Source organism: Poeciliopsis prolifica, unplaced genomic scaffold (genome assembly GCF_027474105.1).
Source record: "Poeciliopsis prolifica strain line A6 unplaced genomic scaffold, Auburn_PproV2 SCAFFOLD075, whole genome shotgun sequence".
Classification (NCBI taxonomy): Eukaryota; Metazoa; Chordata; class Actinopteri; order Cyprinodontiformes; family Poeciliidae; genus Poeciliopsis; species Poeciliopsis prolifica.
This window is the reverse complement of record NW_026562450.1, coordinates 651,768-671,199: the sequence shown is the minus strand read 5'-3', so window position 1 is coordinate 671,199 and position 19,432 is coordinate 651,768. Positions and strand designations below refer to the sequence as shown.

The 19,432-nt window shown below is 43.2% G+C and overlaps 1 protein-coding gene across 4 annotated transcripts in view; it reads left to right on the top strand.

Annotated features, from left to right (window-relative positions):
- Positions 1-677: 677 nt before the first annotated feature.
- The window catches only part of col4a6 (collagen, type IV, alpha 6), a 106,667-nt gene continuing 87,912 nt past the window's right edge, over positions 678-19,432 (top strand). For all 4 annotated transcript variants that reach the window (XM_055021290.1, XM_055021289.1, XM_055021288.1 and 1 more), the window contains exons 1-3: positions 678-760; positions 942-1,058; positions 1,299-1,344. In XM_055021290.1, coding sequence (XP_054877265.1) covers positions 1,048-1,058; positions 1,299-1,344 — 57 coding nt within the window. In that variant the 5' untranslated portion in view covers positions 678-760; positions 942-1,047. The remainder of the gene's footprint in view (positions 761-941; positions 1,059-1,298; positions 1,345-19,432) is intronic.

Here is a 19,432-nt window from a genome sequence, read left to right as displayed (position 1 = left end):
AAAAGACAAAAATCACCTACTGAGATCCTTCTTTTCAGATGATCCATTATTGAGATGTATCTTTTATGACTTTGTCCGCGTAAGAGACACATCAACAGGCTGTTGAAAACAGCGTTGAAGGCTCAGGTCAAGATGAATAAAAATAGAGCGCTGGCGCTAAAAGAGGACTGTCTGCAACTTGAGTAACTCAGCAGGACTGTGTGTGGAGTACAAACAGACCCGCTTTGTGGCGCTTCACAATTAGATCACGATAACAGGAAGAGAACAATTAAAAAAATAAATAAATGAAATACAAAAAAAAAGAAGTTTTTATGTGCTTTTTTGCTCACCTGGCAAGAATTTGTGCAACACTAACATATATTAAATGGTAAGAAAAACCACATACATAAAAAACAAAAATAAAAAACAACTCAATTGTTCAGTCTGTGGTTTTTATCGTCATGCAAAAAAAAAAAAAAAAAAAAAAGTTTTGGCACTTTTTTATGGTATAATCGCGAACCACTGCTGATGGCAGAGAGACTTTCAGCTTTGATTTCAGATGGTGTGCTTTTTGCATTCTCGGTTGTGGAAGCGCTGACACGTGCGACGTGAGTATGTGTGTGTGTGAGGTTGCGTGCATGTGTGCGTGAGGAGGCGCGCGTGCGTGTGTGTGTGCGTTTGAACGTGTGGCCCCTCCTCCGCCACTCCGCTGCTTTCCGCCTCTGAGCCCAGAGCGCAGCAGCTCGGAGAGCGCAGCAGCTTCTGCACCGCTTTGACTTCGGTGAGTGGGAACAAACTCCTTACTTTCTTGGCCACATTTCTGTTCATGTTTTCTCTCTCTCTCTGTTTTTTTTGTTCTTTTTTTTGTGCTATATTCGCAGCGCGCGCGAGCGCGGAACTTGCGAAGGGCTTTTCTCAGTGTCGGCGGAGGGACTACTTTGTCTCCTCTTCTCTCCGTGCAGATGACACAGGAGTGGAGGTTCTGGAGCCGCCGATGAGCGCGTTTGAGGTGCTTCGTGCCGGTGACGAGAGGGGGATCTAGTCTGTGGCAGCCAGGCGGATAACAAAATGAAATTCCTGTAAGAATACTTCTCCTCTTCTACTTTTTGTTTTTGTTGTTGATGCAAAAAAAAAAAAAAAAAAAAAAAAAAAAAAAGCCCCCCTTGCGAACTCATGATGCCCCAAGCACGCAGGTTGTGCGGTGCACGATCACAGCTCCAGTGCAGGTCATCTGCCAGAAAAAAAAAAAACAAACAAACAAAAAAAACCTCCCTCACATAAGTCTTATAAAGTAAACCAAAAATGTCTCTCCGTTGCAGGATCTGTGTGCTGACTGTCTCCTGCGCGCTGAGGTCTACGCACGGAGTAAGTACCGGTTGTTTTTTAGGCTGCTGTTGGTCCTGCAGGTGAAGCGGCTCTCCGCGTGCTCCGCGAGCCGCTCTCACACGTTTTAAAACCAAGATTTTGTTTATTTTTTAAAAAGTTTTTCTTATTTTTCCTTCACAGTTTGGAATTGGTTTCAATGAGTGTCACATGGCACTTTAGTTGCTCATGTTGTTGAATTAGTGCTTCTATTTTCTGTCCCAGTTGCGGATCACTTCATGGAAAGCTTATTAAGGGCGCCCTGGGCGCCGTGAATGCAGCCGAGGTTTGAGCTGACCCGCTCACAGTCATTTGCATTGCAAGCCCCGCCCTCCTGATGAATATTCACGAGGTTCATTAGCGCTACAGGATTTGTCTAAGCCACACCTTTTAGCTCGCCAGCATACATTTGTGTTTTCTCTGCCTCTTTCTGGCCTGGGCCTCCCCGGCGTGAAACCTAAAGTCATGAAAATGACGGCAGATGAATGATCATTAGGAGAGATGGAGGAAAACACAATTTGTAATGGGCGAAACAAGGTGGTGGCAGCATCATGGCGGGGGCTGGGGGAAAAAACCATCAAGAGGTTGAATTGTGACACGACTGTCTAATATTTGCTTCTATATGAGGCGTTTTAATGATTGGTCAATTTACCAGCATTGCCCGCTTAAAGCAACAAGAATCTACTGGTGTAGAAAATTAGATGAAATGTTTCTATAGTTTACTAATGAACATCTGGCCAGCTGTGCAAGAAAAGCAAAACGGATTCATTCTTTCCACGTTTTTCAGGTCTCATTCTTTTCAGAAAGGGTTAAAATAGTATTTGTTTGGTGATTAATAACTGGGTTTATATCCGAGTTTCAATTGAAGACAGAAAAAAAGAAAAAAAAGATGAAAAAAATGCCAGATAAGAGGAATTTATCAGCTGAAAGCCAAGTAGGCAGAGTGATGGAAAACCTCCTGTGTTTCAACATAAATCAGCTGATGGAGCTGCATTGACTTTAAATTGAGCCCTCCACCCCCAGCACCACCTCCCTGATTGTTTTGTTGTGTGTGTGTGTGTGTGTGGGGAGGTGTGTGTGTGGGGGTGGGGGGTGTGTGGGTGTGTGTGTGTGTGTGTGTGTGGTGTGTGTGGTGTGTGTGTGTGTGTAATTGGTCAACTGAATAGATGTGTGAGAGCATTGATTGATACATTACTTGGGTGGTCTGTGCCTATAGGCATGTAAGTTGCATCCTTTGTAAGTGAAGCCCAAAGTTTGTGTTTTGAGAAAAAATCAATGCAATCGGAGTTTGACTCGGAGTCGACACGACGACTTTGCAAGTGAGAACAAAATCATCCAACCACGTATTCTGAGACAAACTCTGTTGAAACGTGTCAGACGTCTGAGCAAATTTCTCCAATAAGGTCGAGATTTAGTTATGAAGTGGGCAATCAAAGGGGCTTATTTAGCCCGACTCGGTGGCGGCAGGATCATGCTGTGGGGATTTTTTGGTATTTCCAAAAGAAGACGCTTTTCTGGCTCATCACAAACTCCACAAATGACAATATTTGTGTTAGTGTTACATATCAGAGTGCTGTTTATTTGTTGTGACGATACCATGGATATTTAGCCTAAATATTTTTATTTTACTTTTTCAAACTGGGGGAACAAACCTGACTCTGCGTGTGTGCGAGGGTGTTCGGTAGCTTTGTTTGAAACTTGCGATTAACATTTGTTAATTTCCCCAACCGGTTGAGGAACCAAAGCTAACCGATGTCAACAAGAGTCGCATTTTCCAGACATAATGTTGCAATTCCTTAATTTTCTGATATTATGGATCCGAAGGAGAAGGAAACTTGCTATAATGAATCATCTTTTAACCGTTTTTGAAGTTCGATTTCGTCATTTGTTGGATTTACACATATAAACGGACCCTTTCAGGTTTTCATTACTTGTGTTTAAGTTTACATTCAGTGTCAGTTTTAAAATGTGAATGTCACTTTTTGGTTCCCAAAACAGTTCTGCCCCCATCTTTTCCCCCCGGATCCCTCTGCAGCTTGGTGAGACTTGTCTCCCGCTCCCTGCAGGTGCCACAGGGTGGAACATTCCAGAGGGAGGGCTGATAGTCAGGGGTTGATTTGTGGGTCCCCCATTCTCTGATTTCATTCTCTCAGGCGCCCGTCCACTCATTAGTTCCCCTCCAACAGCCAGTTCTTTACCGATTGATCCTCAGAGCGAATCCAAGCTAGTTTTGCTTAGCTTTTGTGTTGCTGTTGTTTGGTTTCCCTCAGTCAGACGAAATCCCATGTTCAGATTTCTAAATTTGACATGTTCTGCTGTAAACACAACATGTTTCTTGGTCTGGCTGATGTGCAAAAGGAAAGTGTGCAGAGACGTTTATGACGTTTCGTTTTGAAAACCCCAATGAGTCTTGACGCTGTGGGTCAGAAGAACCGCTTACGATAAAGTTCTGATGGTGTTCAGAGTGGAGACGCAGCGGGGTATCCACTCAAATGTGATCTGAGAAGGAGGGCTGGATGTTTGGTTTGACTGGATGCTGCTGCTCCGTTTCAGCTTTCAGTCTGGCTCTTGAACTCACCCGGACCGTTTCCATTCCTCCCTTTTTTTATTCCTATTTTTGTGGATGCCGTCTCAGGGAAGACGGTGCACCAAATTCATGGCCAATCTTTGCTCGGAGAGAAGTCCAAACACTTTTGTCGCAGGGCGTATTAGGAACCCTATAAACCACATAGAGCAGCTTTAACATGCTCTCAAAAGGCCTCTGTTGTTCCTCTCCCAGACCCACATCTAAGAGTCTGCGACCTGTGTGGTTCACGCAAGCAGTGGAGCATGTCTCCCCAGTCCCTATAAAATCCTGTGTTTGTGAATGTGTCGGTGCAGGTGTGAGAAAAGACATCTTGAGCTTGGTTTTACGCGGGGGAATACCCAGTGGTATGAAACGATTCAGGCGCGCTGCTCCCCCACAGACGGTCTAAAGCCAGCTGTGGCGCGAAGGCCTTCTGAGGTCTGTCAGAGGACGTCAGCGAACAAACGGCACTGCGAAGATCAAAGAGCGAGCTTTTCACGAGGGACGCACCGATCCACGTTTTTCCACTTCTGATACCGATACCGATGTCAGAGGTTTGACATCCGACAATACCGATCTGGTATTAAGAAGCAGTGCTGAAATGAGTTGAATAATTTTAAACGCAGACATAAATGTACTGAATTTACAGAACTCTGTACCAGGACAGAGTAAGCATCCAGGCCCTCCTGACCCCCTGCTCTTTAGACGGAGCCACCGCTGTCAGTTTGTCCGCCGATTGGTCGCGGTGACCTCAGAGGTCAGAGTGCGTCTGAGCACGAAACGGGGAGGGGGGGGGCAAGGGTTGTAGCCGCAGTGACCCGTTAGCAAGCCGCCGCCTGCTCTGCAGCTCATAGAGCTGTATGCTTTTGCTGACTTTGATGAGAGGAAGATGAGCAACAGCAGCCAGCTGTCATAAAAGGGAGGGAGGTGGAATCCTGTCATCTTTCCTCAGGAACTCGTGAAGCTCTGACAGAAGTTAGCTGAGGTGGGGCAGCTTCACGTTGCCTGGATGCTCAGTGAGAGTGATGCCTTGGCTTGTTCGGCGTGCCAGATCCATTCAGCCCCCCTCATGTGCCTCCCAATCATCAGGCTTGTTTGCACTTGAGAGGGATTACATTTCCACTGTTTTGTTTGCAGGGGTTTCTCTTGGATCCCGTCTTTCATGCTTCCCTTTCTTGCCTTTCTTTCCCGACGTCAAGCCGGCGTCCGTGTTTAGTCCCACATCTGGCACCTCGGGTTAGATCGGGGGCACCTGGCATTCTCCGAAATTAAGATTAAACTGGTATAATTTTGAACCGATCTACACAAAAACCCAGTGTCCTCCAGCGTCCATTGTAAACCTCGCCACAATTTTCCTTATGTGTGCACTATGCAGTTTAGCTTTACCTTTGGCATGCTGGTGTCACTTCAAACTGAGCTCATTTGAAAAGCTTGTCTTCAGCTCTGTTGAAACAACCAGCATTCAGACATTTTTACTAAAACCAACAAATTAGAGTTTAAATATCCGTGAAAACGGCTAATAACTGTGAATCTTTTGCCTGGAGTGGCTGTTTCTGTGCTCTCATTCAACGAGAAACATTTTGTTTTATTTAGCTTTTTCGTCAAAAAACAAGAGTTTTTTTTTTTGTTTATAAATTGCCATGTTTCCATGAAGCAAATTTATTTTCACAATTTCAAATTGTGCCGTTGTTTGGACAATGGAAATGCATCTAACGTTGTGCGTCTCTCTGTTTTGGCCATAAAATCATAATAGTCGGATTCTGTTTTTGGTGCTAATGTGACAGTGTGTCTGTTTGTTAAAGAAAGGTAAATACTGCAGCCAGGTCATGCAACTTGGATGCATTGAGGCGGAAAATTGCAGCTTTTTCCCAGTTCCTTACAGATGGTGTGAATGAATGAAGTTCAGGGGATTCAACCCGGAGATTCCAACCATTTCTTCCCAAATAGCTCCTGCAAGGCACCAGCTGCAGGCGACCGAGATGGGAACTCTATCATTGGCACATCAGATGCTTCAGTCATTGTCTGCTATTACCGCCTCACTGTGTCTCGGCCTGTCCCTGTAATTACGAATACTTCCTCTCTGTTTTTTCCACCTGTGGTATCAACCGTTCTCTCTCGCTCTTCTTCTTCTTCTTCTTCTCCTCCGCAAGCCGGGTAATTGGGACGGTCTTATGTTCTCCACTCGAACACCTGGCTATAATGCATGGGATCAACTTTCCTTTTGGGCTTTTTGAATAATCTTTTCAGCCACTGGGTGTTCACTTCCTTCCCTGTTTTGTGACGGCTCGGCTGGAGCAGCTGACTGAAGGTGATGATGTCATTTGTTTTTCGGAAAACAACGTGCGAAGCCGCAGCTTATTGCTGTACATACAGACTTAATCTCTCTGGAGGATTTTCCATTAATACATTTGTTTTTTTTATTTTTTTTTTCCTGAAAATTAGTTTGCCTTGTAATATTTTGGAAAGATAAAAGTCTTTATGCTCCATTGAGCTAGATAAGCAGCCATCTTTGTTTGTATTGTCGCTGTGCGTTGCCAAAAGTGTTCAAGCCTGAATGAATTTGATGGGACTTAATGTGACCAACACAAGGCGCGCACAGGAAAATTACACGTTTTTCAAATTTGTTTTACAAGCGCTAATCTGAAAAGTGTGGCATGCGCGTGTTTTCAGCTCCTCTTTTCTTAATTTTTTGGATGCGATTTCGGCAACAAATCTGTTCGATCACAATCTTCTTTAGAAAGTAGATCGATCTCCATTTTCTTCTTATTACTTTTTAAATTGCTTGTTAATTTATTTACAGTTTAAAACGAACATGTCACATGTTAACATAAACAAAAACTCTGAATGAAAGGAGTAGTTTGAAAAAGAAAAAAAAAAGTGTGTCCCTTTTCTCTAAAGTCAGTTTAGTTGAGCTTAAATAAATCTTTAAAAACAAAACTTCCGATGCGTGTATACAAAGACAATAATAAGGAAAATGCATGAACTTTTTCCTAAATAAACAAAGTGCAAAAAAATATAATTTGAGGGCAAACCAAAACAAAAAGGCTAAATCTGTTTGAGGTAGAGTTGAGAAATTAGGTATCTTCAGAAGGGAATACACTTAATTTTATTTTGAGATATCGGCTGAGTAAACTCGCATGGCACAGTTATTAAAGTTTTATGCGGAAAAAATGTTTGAAATCCGGATATTCCCTTTTTTTCAATTGTGTACAATCATCAGGTCAAAAGAAGACTTTTTTTCTTCCTTTTTTGGGGGGGGGGTTTGCTTAAGCATCCTTTGATACATTTTTGTCCGTCACTGTCGTCCCACAGCTGCCATAAATCACATTATCTCCCTAATTTGTCTTGTAGGCCTCCCCAGAGGCCAAAATACCACACAGGTCAAGTGTAATATACTGCGCTTTGTAGCTGATTGTGAGGCTGTTAGCGGTTAGCCGTGGCCTGCGGTTGAACCCTCGTTGAAGACCATTCGTCATCTGAGATGCGAACCTGCAGCCGTCCATCTCTGCTGCAGAGTCTTGCGTCTTTCCCTGCTGCTTTGTGGCTCTGCAGCTTCTATAAGACGTGCGAAAAACACCGTCAAGACCCCTCTGTGAACTCCTCTGCATCCTTTCCCCCCCCGAAACTCTTCAGGTGTTTTGTGAGCAGAACTTCCGGCGCGACCGAGACTCGTGTTTATGTGGGAGCGTTTAAAGTCCCCCACAGGGGGGCGGCGGGTATTTTCGGGGACTGGGTCACGCCGTCCCGTGGCTCTCGTCCATAAAACCGCCTGGGCCGGCTGCCTTGAAGCGCTGCTGGCAGCGCTGCGTCTTAACTCGCTAACCCTGGCCCAGTTTCTCCTCTGCTAACTCATGCTCGACTGTGGCACTCTGGGCAAGCGTAAGGCAACTTTTGGCACGTGCAACAAAGGGGTTCTTGTCATCTGTTTCTAACGTCGTTGACTTGATGTCAGATTAAAAGGTTTTGAAAGAATTGGAAAAAAAAAATAGTTGGCTTATAAGATTTAAAAATCGTTGTAAATGTTGTTGCCAGGATTTCCTCTGAGCTCTGACTCAGCTGAACTGCAGCATCAAACCACCTGGCACCATTCCCTTAACTTTGCCCTCAGATCCCGTGCTTTTAGCTTTTACTTCAGTCGTTATTAATTGAAGGGCCTCTACTTGTCCTCTGGCTCTGTGCCTCGCCGCCAAAGTGGCCTCTGAGGGCCACTAATGAGGAAGGACAGTTGATCATTGTGCCAGCTCCGCGTTGCAGAACGTGGCGGCTTCCGGGCGGAACGTAAACTCCCGACTGTCGTCTAAAAGCTTCATCAGAACAACGTTTTACCATCTGATGTCCACGGCGAAGGAGTTGCGGAGTTTTGCAGCGGTTGTCGGTGTCCTGTAACCGGGTGTTTGTCAACAGAGCCTGGTTGCCCTACATATTTATTCAGTGTGAGCCTAAAAATAGATTGCTCACTGACTGACCTGAGAGCAGTTTCAGCCGTTGGCAGGATAGAGTAGCAACACCAATATTAGCTCTAAGAAACTGATGAAGATCATTGAAATTGAGGGAATTAGGCCCAATGCAAATGCTACATTTAGCTAACAAAGATGAGCAGTGTCCCTGCAACTGTCACCAAATGTCATCATGAAGTGACTTAAAATTTACATCTAGGGCAGTTCAGTAAAGAAAACTGTGTTTCTCAAACCATACATGGGCTTTAATTTAGTGACAGCCTTGATACTTAAAGTTGTGAAACAGTTTGGAAAATGGTGGCATTATTCTAGCAACTTTTTTCTGAATTAGCACAGTGTAGTGAAGCTAGCAAATGGTTTAGAGAAAGTAAAACTCAAATGTTTTTACTCAGCCATGCTGAAAGCAAGTTTTACCTTAACTCAGATTTACTTTCACTACTCTGAAATCATTGAATCCATGAAGACGTTTGGGAAACAAGCAGAAATAGCTAACATTAGCTTGATTCTAGCAAATGCTGTCCCAAAACAACTCAAAACACACACCACAAGAAGTCAAGAGAAATCCAATAATCATACCATCTCAGGTCGACTTTAAACATAAGTCAAATTGCTTTCATGAAGCAACTTAACGGATCTAAATTGCTGCTAGCAGCTAAATTAGCATATCAATTTAAAATTTCTACCTTCTGTAAGCAGAAGACAAAAACACACAACTCTACCTGTCGCTTTTCCTTAAAATTTGATTCACTTTTATTATGCTGATATGCATTAAAACTAGAAAGAGGTTTTGCTGTGAAACTCTGATGTCCAGCATCAGCATTAACCAATAGCAGCTGGTTAATGCTTGTTGCTAGCATTAGCTAGCATTAGCAACAAGCATTAACCGAGTTGTATGACTTCATTAAGCCATTGGAAAACTAGACGTAAAGCAGATGAGAAGGTGAATTTAAATCTGTTCAGGTATTTTGATATGAATAAAATCTGTGCAAAAAATTCTTTAAACAAAAGACATGAAGCTTCAACCCCCCCAAATTAAATTGTTTTAATCAAGCAACATAAACTTCAACATGTTCATAGATGAACCGAAAACGTATTTTCATTTTAAATTTACTTCCTCTACTTTAATTGATGCAACGTGTCTAAGAAACACAAATACCTAGCGTTAGCATCATGTTAGCGTCGGTGCGAGGTTGGCCTGCTGCCTTGGAGCAATGTAGGTGTAATGGGTTGCAGTGGTGGGGGGAAAAAAGCATAAATTCACTGCAACAAAGGACGTTTCTACATACTTTCCTTTATTGCACAAAAAAGCCATGGGTGTGGCACAGAGCAGTTTACCTTACGTGATTTTCTCTGTCATCACTCATCGTCTAATAGAACTGAGGGCTGCACTAAACACTGCCTGCGGCAACTTTTATTTTATTTTATTTTTCAACCTTATTAGCCGTTTGACACAGCTGAAAGATTCATGGCTCGGTGCTTGAACATAAAAGTCTTGTATGCTCCTAAACTGCGATGACACAGACGTACTCACACACACACACACACACGCACGCACGCACGCACGCACACACACACACACTCACACATACACACACACACACACACACACACACACACACACACACACACACACACACACACACACACACACACACACACAGAGGGTTGAGTGGCAGATGTTGAGCGCTGTTATGGTAGCTGACATCTCCCATTCAGCTTAGGGTAAGGATTTCCTTATCAAAGGCAAATTTGGCTTCGTTTGTCAACTTGACGTGAACTCTGGTGTTTGCTCATATTTTTCTTCTCTAAATGCACAGATTTCCCAAACTATGCTGCCAGTGGCAGGCGGTAATGTCAACATCCAGCATGTTTGTCCTCTTGGCCTGTGTAAAGGTGTGGAGGTGCCTATGGTATTATGTATACAGCGTAAGCTTATTATCTGCATATTTCATAGCATTTGCGTACTTTTCCATCTATTTCGTTGGCAGCACTTTTTTCCCCCTCCTCCAACCTGTCGGACTGTTCATGCATTCCTGATTCCAGAAGATGGCATTTAGTAAACTGAAGTGCGTGTCAGACAGCGCGGGGACAGGCCTGGGCGTACAACCCGCCGGCCCGCGAGGGGTGACAGCCAATAAACCTCAGCTGGGGGGGATGGAGGAGGACGCAGGCACATTCCATGTCACCACCACGGCGACTGGGAGCACCTCCTCCATCGCTCTCGACCACCACCTCTCACCTCCGTTGCCCTATGGCTCCTGGAGGAGGTCACACACCTGTCTCCACTTCTTTCCTCCTCCACTTCGCCCGTTCTTCTTCTCTGCCGCTCACAGGAACTCTTGGGCCCTGGGGTGTTTAGTTGAACATGTCTAGTTTCTGGTGCAAATGTGTCGGACACCTGAAGTAAGACAAAGCTAAATTACATGCAGCTTTATAGAAATATTTAGGAGCTTGTCTCATATCAATGTTTCCTTAGTATTGATGAAAAGGCACTTGCTCTATTGGAAGCTTATTTCACTTATGACATGTGAAAAATGTCTTTTGACGTAATTTGCCAGTGGAACTTGTACTTTTGAAAAACCTTGACTTTACCTTGAAATTAGGAAATTCAAAGTAAATTCAAAGTAAATACAAACATGCTTTTAGGTACAAAGGCAAACTTTAGAAAAATGCATTTTATTTTTACTCGTGAATTTGAAAATCTCAGATTTGTTCACTTTGGTTTTAAATTAAATAAAGATTTAAATTTGAGACCAAATAGAGAAGATGACTCGCATGAGTGAAATGATCAAACTCCTCCAGAGTTGAACAGGATAGTAAATGAATTCACAAAGTAAACTGGCCCGTTTTGTCATTTCCTGACCTGCGAGATTTTAATCTGTTTATGGATTTGGACGTGTGTGTGTGTCTGTCTGTGTGTGTGTGTGTGTGTTTTAGGTTATAGCAGATAAGAGGGAAGGCGACAGATGGATATGCAGGTGCGGGCATCACCTCTGGGTTTATTGGAGCACAATTGACCAGGGATTCACCTATTGACAGGAGAGATAAAAGAGGCAATCAATCATGCAGCGACCGCCTCGGCGGAAAAGAAGGAATTTCTCCCGACTGCTTTCCGTACAGAACTGCCTGAGTTAGCATAGATGTCCTATTGGTTCACACCAGCTCTGGCAATGGTTTGGCGTTGGAAAATATCCAGTTTCTGTTTTTAAATATACCCAATAATAACGTAATAATAACACAACATTTCAAACGGTGACATTTTTGACAACTATTCTGTTTTACACATCCCACGAATGTCAGTATTTTAGTCGTTTTCCAGCTCAATAATTTGAAACGTCTGCGCTAGCCAAAATCCCTAAACAATGAACATTTTGAGCAAATCTTAAAATAACCCCAACTTCAGGTAAAAATGGATCCCAGGATTAGTTGTCTGAATTGTTTGTGTTGTACCTTTGAAGTTGCTTCGTGCTAATTTAGAAAAGTTGTGAGGATGAGGCTAATGTTTGAAATGCGTGAAATGCAACTGGATTTTATTTGAATCTGGACAGTAAGGATAAAAAGCTGATTTACGACTATGAACCCGCTGAGGAGGGTTTAAGTAACAGTGACCTCATAGGGAAAAGTGAAACAGAGGCATGTTGCTACATAAAGAGAATTTCCAGTGCCTCAAGGTAACTTTTTCTCTCGTCTTTTCAGACTGCAGCTGGAGGTCTGGAGATAACATCGCTTGACTGTAACATTGATAAGTCTTTGCACCGGCCGATGTGCCGTTTTGCAGAGCCAAAGCTTTGCTGCAGCTAAGCTCCACTTTGCTAAAATCACCGGTTTTCAGTGAGATCACGTCGTAGGCAGCCGCCTCAGGCCTCAAGCGGACACAAAAAGGGAGTCAGAAACCGTAGACGACGTGTTCGACTGGAGTCAGACAGACAGGGGAGGGACACACAGCTCAACAAAATAGCAAAAAAAAAAGACGGTCTGAAACTGTTTCATCTCTTATTTCAGTGCGTTATTATGAAGGCAGAAAGTCAAATGGATCCCAGGCATCTTCCCTGCAACTCGCTCACTGTTACCATCTCAGAGCGAGGCTTTGTTGTTTTCAATCAAGTGGCGCTTTCCCATGAAACCTCCTGATACTAGAAGCAGACTACGTGACACACGATGTTCCACGTGGTAAAATATCTTCTTGGATTTGTGAAAAACTTCTCAAAACAAGCGGAATCGCGTGTCAAACCCCAGATGGACGTATCGGTTGTTTTGTGCTCCACCAAACTGCATCGGGACGGCGCAGCAAAAACGGCCGCGAACGCAGACGAACGAACGTGTCCGTAGAAGTCACGGGACTGTGTGATGAAGTCATGGTTGTACATTTACTGGCCTCAGCTCTCATTTGCTCTGCTGAACGGCCGCGGAGCGTTCCTTTCCTTCACCCGTAAGGTCAAGCAGAAGCCGAGACGAGCTGGGAGTGTTGGTGGGAGGAACGGAGTATTCTTTATTAACTCTGCCGATTTTGTCTTTAGTCTTTCAATTGATTTTCAGAGGAAAAGAAATATAATTATGCTGTTTCATGCTGTGTTCAGGCTGTAAAATTCATCAGTTTGAAGACCTTATTAGGAATCTACACAAGCAGGTGGTTTCTGTCGTTATCGGCTCACTTTTCCAGTTCCAGTGAAATGATGACAAGGCAATTTTTCCCCATAATTTCTTTTTTTTCCTCCTAAATACTTCAGATTTTAACTGTCGTCTTTCCCCTCCCCCGTCACTGTCTGAGATTAAATCCATCTAAACCGCTCCTGATTGCAAAAAAAACCAACTGGAACATGTTTTGGATTTTACTTTAATCAAATTCTGTTGTTCACATACATTTTCTTTAACATCAGACAAGGAGGAGGGGGAAACAAAAAAGGTTATGTAACTTTCTGTCTCTGTAAGCATCTGATTTTGACTTCAGAATAAACCAGCGGAGATGCGATATGTTTCTGCAAGCTTAATGCTCACTTCTGAGTCGTGCCGTCAAACCAGACTGCCAGTCTGGTTGCCAACCTTCTGTCTTCGGCCTTCAGATTTTTACGATCGGGGAAAAAAACAAAAAAACAAATCGTAAACACCAATGACTTGACATCCCCGTTATTAATTTATTCAGTGATCTGTTTTATTCCGGTGGAAATCAAATCCCACACTGAGTTGGCACAAGTTTGCGCACATTTATTTCTGTTATTGTAACTCCTGGCAGTTTTGGACTTGTTTCTGATTCTTCTCCTTCTTTACATGTTGGTCTTAAAAGAGAGGAAATAATTACCTTTTGACAGCTTGCAGTTTGAGCTTTTGAATTTACTTAAGTGCTTTTTGTATCAGAGAAACCAAAGAGAAAGACGAGTAAAACACTCGGCCTATTTCTGCAATCAATTAGAAATTGTCTGATTGACAGTGTGTGTATTTTTTTGAGCGACAAATTGGCTGGAGAAACTTAAATTCACTTCAGCTTCTGCAGATAAATAAATCTGCTGTAATTTTACTAGTTGGGAAATTTGTGATAATTTGTCACCTGTAGCTGTTGAACATCCAGATGTACCTATCACTGTTATTGACCGATCTAATCAGATCAGCACGGGCCAATCTCGATTCAAGCAATTCTGATTTATCTTAGAGAAAAATGAACATTTGTTAGGATTGCAAGATTTTTTTTCCCAATATCAAAATCAGACAATATTCCCTCGATCAACTCTGATGGGTGAAACGCTAAAAAACAAAACCAAAAGGTTTTTCTGTTCTAATTATTCAACATCGCACGAATTAAATAAATCAAGACTCCCAATGAATGTAATTAGCTTCATGTCTTTATTACAAGAGGAAGACTTTCAGTTTTTCACCTCACCTAATGCTGAAGATAGCCAGCTCTAATTATTCTTCCTTCAGTAGCAACTTCCACATCAAAGAGTGGTTTTAATCATGGCACATTGGTAGTTTCCAGCAATCAGAAGAAAATGGGATTTTTGGTTTTCCAAACTGTACGACCACCAGAAAAGCCAAGAATAAGTCGATTCCAGTTGGCAGAGGATTTTTCGGTGCATCTCCGCTCTTGGCATGAGTAGAAAAGCCACCGAAGAATTTGATTGCCGCTTTACAGAGTTCAAGGAAGAAGTCTCAAGTCTTTCAGCTCAAACGTTTCCCATCTGGAAGGGGAACCCACTACTTTCTACGAAGACCTCCAGTCGGGTCTGCAGAATCCCCATCAACTTAGAATATGTGAGTTAATCAGCTCATATCTTGGATCTTCTTGACATGATGGGTCCCATTGGCGTCTCATGTTTCCTGCTGTAGCTGAATGCGACCTCCTCCTGTCGGGTTCTGTTGCCTTAAACACCTCCAGCCAAGAGTATCGAGGTTTTGCGTCGTGACAGTGAGTTGAGGAACCGCCATAGAACGGCTTGTCGGGGCAGGACTCCTGCAGGTTTTGAAAGCATACTGACTTTCAGCTCCATAAAGCCAAGTTAAGTCCCTTCAGTTCTTCAAATAATACCATAAAAAACTTCATTGCACAATCCAAACATCTGTTCATCCCCAGTGTTTAATGTGCGCTTTAGGAGATGTTCTTTTTGAAAATAACTTGTCTGCTTCATACCTGACATAAAGAGTTTGAGAACCCCGTGAAGATCTTCTGAGAGTTTCGAAGCTTGTTCTCAGACTTTAGGAAGGAAAACATCTTCATTTTTCTTGCCCGCCACGCTCATGCAGGACGCGGCGTTCTCTGTGGTTCCGTGACAATGTCCAGCCTCCCGTTTGCGTGCCATCCATCAAGCCGTGCCTTCAGATCCTGTTTGCGTACACAGCGTTCACGTCTCACATGTGCGACTTCACAGATCGCTTCGAGCTATAGAGTTTCTGTAAACTCTTCCGCCGTGTGTACACATGCGTGTTTACCAAACAGCTTTAATGCGGCGCAGATGGAGTTCATACATGCTTCTGGCGGCCCATGTGGTCGTCTGTCTCAGGGCCGATTTCGAGAAGCGGAGGGACCTTCTGGTTTCAGGCAGGAAACAACGTCCCACAGCAGTGGATCAAAGCAGGAGTCAAACTTTCTAAAGCTTCTAAATTTGTACTTTTTGTTAATGTGTTACAGAATGACGACCTGCACCAGAGGCTGTTCTTTTTACATACACCTTTACATTTTCTTTCTGAGAAATTTCATTTGTTATGATCATCATCATTTTATTTCATTTTAAAAAAAGGTTTTTGGATTTTTTTTTCTGCTCTCTTGATTAACGTTGCAACCTGTTTTACCTCCAGAACATTTATATTTAATCTGAGCAGTCTGCACTTTAAAGAACCTGCATTGTGTTTTTACTTAGATGGCCTGGGCTAACTTATACCAAACAAATGAATGAAGGACACGTGTTTATTTAGTGGTTTATATTTAACCCGCTGAGAGAAACGTTGGGAGTTTGAAGTCATCAGTGAAGCATTTGCTGGAGACGGCAGCATCGACTGTAAATGGAAAACCTGAAGCGTGTTGCCCAACTTCTGAGACGATGCATAGAATCTGAAACTCCAACGATGCGCTCAGACAGTAGCCGAGTAAAAGGCATTTTCCGTCTTCTCTTGTCATCCAAACGTCGACTCAGCACTTCTTGCCTGGTAGCCATGCCAACCGCTCTCGGTCTCAGGCTGAGCAGACGCTGAAGACGTTCCCAGACGTTCTGCCTCTGCGGGTTGAACATATTTTGTGCTTCGCCCACCCGGCGCCCGCTCTCACTCCGCATCGGCATGTCCATGTCGCTGGGTTGTCCTCTTCCTTGACAAGCGGCTGTGACATTGCTGTGGCTTTTCACGTCCAGCCTTCGCACCCCTCGGCCAACTTCCAGAGCTCGAATGCTGTGGGAAAGAGTTTGCGAGTTTGCCCGCCGGTTTCTGCATGCACGTTCGACGTGCATTACGATCGGTTTCGGGAGCTGCAGATTGTAGGACAACGTTTGTGGTGGAAGATCAGACTGCATACTCATTAGCCTAGACAGTAAAGATGTTGTCTAAACAGTGTTGAAAGTGTGTAAACTGTTATAAAAGTCAGTTGAAATAAATTCTGCCAAGAAGAGAGGTCAAGCAGCCGGTGAGAAACGTTTATTAAACTTTTCAGTGTGTTGGTCTGTGCTGTGACTTTCCAACTGAAACTCAAGTTTAGTCAAAGTTTGTTTTCGAAGGTGTGAATGCGAAATCGATATGGAGCAACAAATCTGCACCAAAAACCTCGATCACAGCTCCACTGTGGCGGACCAGAAACCTCTGCAAAAGCAGAAAGTTAACCGAGGCGCAGGGCATTCTGGGTAAATGCAACCAAAACAAACGTGTACGTCCAGCGCCGCTAGGAGAAACGGCTTGCGGTCATTTATGAAAGACGAAAGAGAAATCCTACAGCCGCTAAAACCAGACGCTAATACATTATTGTTTGCAGAAGGAGAAGAAGTCAGCGTCTCCTGTAGAGGTTTTTGTTTTGCTTTCTTCAGATGTTGTTGGTGCAGCGCCTCCACAGGCATGCAAAGGGTTTGGTTTGTTTCACAGAGCAGATAAGCATCTAAAGTAACCCTTTAACGTTTTCATGATAAATAAAATGTTTCTCACCTCCAGTTATGGAGTCTGACCTGAAACTTCCCATCTGAGGCCTTGAAAACAAGCGTAAAGGACTCACTTGATAGGTTTTAGTGTATAAACACGTTTAAATACCGTTCACATCTACTGCACACGACAACGCTTTTTGGGATCCTTATGCCGGACCCGCTTTTCCACGAAAACAGCCGTCGCGGACATCCAGCGGAAGATTGCACAAATGGCGCATGTTTACCAGAGTTTTACGGCGCCGTAAGCTTTATGTCTGTGGAACGCCGCCAGATATTCTGTGATGGATGGCTGCGCAAACAGAGCTACACAAACAGCGTTGGGCCGGAGCCAGCTGGAGCGCTGCAGGAGACTGTAACATCATTTATCTCCAACCAGGTGTTTTGTTGGCATTTAGGTTTCATACAAAAGGCATTTCAAAAGTTCTTTCAAGGGTGTCAGGTTGAGGGCATGTTAGGTTTCTCGCTTTATTTTCGTCTCTTCTTCCTTCACAGAAAGCACGTCGGGCCTGAAGGAACACATTTCGAGTAGATGTAGAGTTCACAGTTTTCTCAACACTTGGATCGTAAGAATGCAAGTACTTTTGTCAGAGGTGGAAGATTTGTTTCTCAAGCATTGAAATATGTTGAACTGTATGTGTATTTATATTTCCTAGGACTTTAACTAACCCTGTGGTTTAGCTCAGATGAGAAGTTTGAGCTTTTAGGCAACAAATACTCCAGATTGGTTGGGTGTCAATCACAGGATGAACATGTAGGAAACCAAGTTATGAGTAGCGTGTGGGATCTGTGATGCTGCGGGCCGTTCTACAGCACCGCCTGCTGCCTGTAGCTGCAAGATGAAATGATCATTTTATGTTGACTAAAAATCCAAACTGAAAAACAAGATTTTGAAACAAATTTTTAATTTGTTTTAAATAGAAGGTCAGCATACATTACTTTGATTTTACTGGTGCAGCTTAAGTCAAGTCAAAGTTTAATATATTATATGTGCAACAATGTCAGCTGACCAAATGCTTCACCATGATTACATCATAGCTAGATGAATGATAAAATAAGAACTAATATGAAGTTTGATTGAAAAAGATAATAAAACTGGCATTAAAATACCAAGATTAGAATAATTTGAATGTAAACCAAAACATACTTAATATCAGTTTCAGCAATTTCCCGTTGTGTGAGTCAGCGAAGTCCTGATTCTTCTCTTCCCTTTTTAGTTTGGCTTGTTCACTTCCTTAAACCCTGTGTTTCCTGTCGCAAACATACTCCACGTCACCTTCATCACGACTCAGAGGTGACAGAGCTGATAGTTTTCGTCTTTGTCGTCGCCTGAGGCTTCGGTTTCGCAGCTGCTGTGACTCACAATGAGAGGGAGTACGACAGGAGGGAGTGAAAACCTGCGGCAGTCGATGGCGCCGTTTCCATTCTTCCGTCTTTTTCTTCGCCTTCATCCACTTCTCAACTTTCTTTCCTAACTTGCTGTCCATCGCTTCCTTCTCTCCTTCCTCTTTCTATCTCTCCATCCATCTCTCCATCCCCACCAGTCTCTTCAAACCGTAGAGCAGCTTGTGGATTGATGAACCCTATGGACTGTAAACACGCTGCTTGCATTCCTCTGCTTTCGAAACGCTCCAACGTGCCTGTTCCTCCTTGCCCCGACCAGGTGATTGTTCCGCCATGTCTTATTATCAAGGAAAAGGTGTTTGAGGAATCTCGCCCTCTTCTTTCTGTGGAAATGACAGTTCATGGTGTTAGAGGTGAAAGGTTGCTACAGAGCCAAAAACAGAAATAGGTCTTGGAAGAGGGGAGGTAGAAGGGAAAATGTCGATGCCTGGACGGAACAACGCAGCCTCCTCAGCAGAGACATTTGGTTTTCACAGCTTTTTATTGAACTGCCCAAATGCTCATTATTACACTATACATCTGATACAACATGCAGACCTGTCACAACGACATATCCATTAGATGCACGACAAATTAAAATTGAATTGGTAATTTCCATTTGCATGATTTTTTATTTTTTCTCCTTTTTCTCTCTACTGCTGTCAAAAACTGGATGACAAAGGTCTTCAGTCTGGTACTTAGGTCTTAACTAGCCAGTTTTGAATTTATTTTATTTGTTATTTCTGTTGCTTTGTCTATTTATTTTGATATTCCAGTGTTAAATGTTCATTAGAATTACAAGTTTATTGGCCTTTGCGAATGCCATCACCATTGTATTACTTGAGAGTGGTCTCAAATCAACAATATTCTCATTTATCGCAGTAAGATTTGGGCCGATTTTTTGTCCTGACGGGCCAAACAACATGTTTCTCCTTCTGCAGTGGAGTCTTACGCAGTGAGCGCGCACAGTGGGTATGATTATTACAAATTGTAATCATGTAGAGTCTTTCAAAGAAACTGAAGGGGGATTTGGAAAGAGGTATTTGAATTTTAAAGACTTTGAGGTCATCACCAAGGAGAGA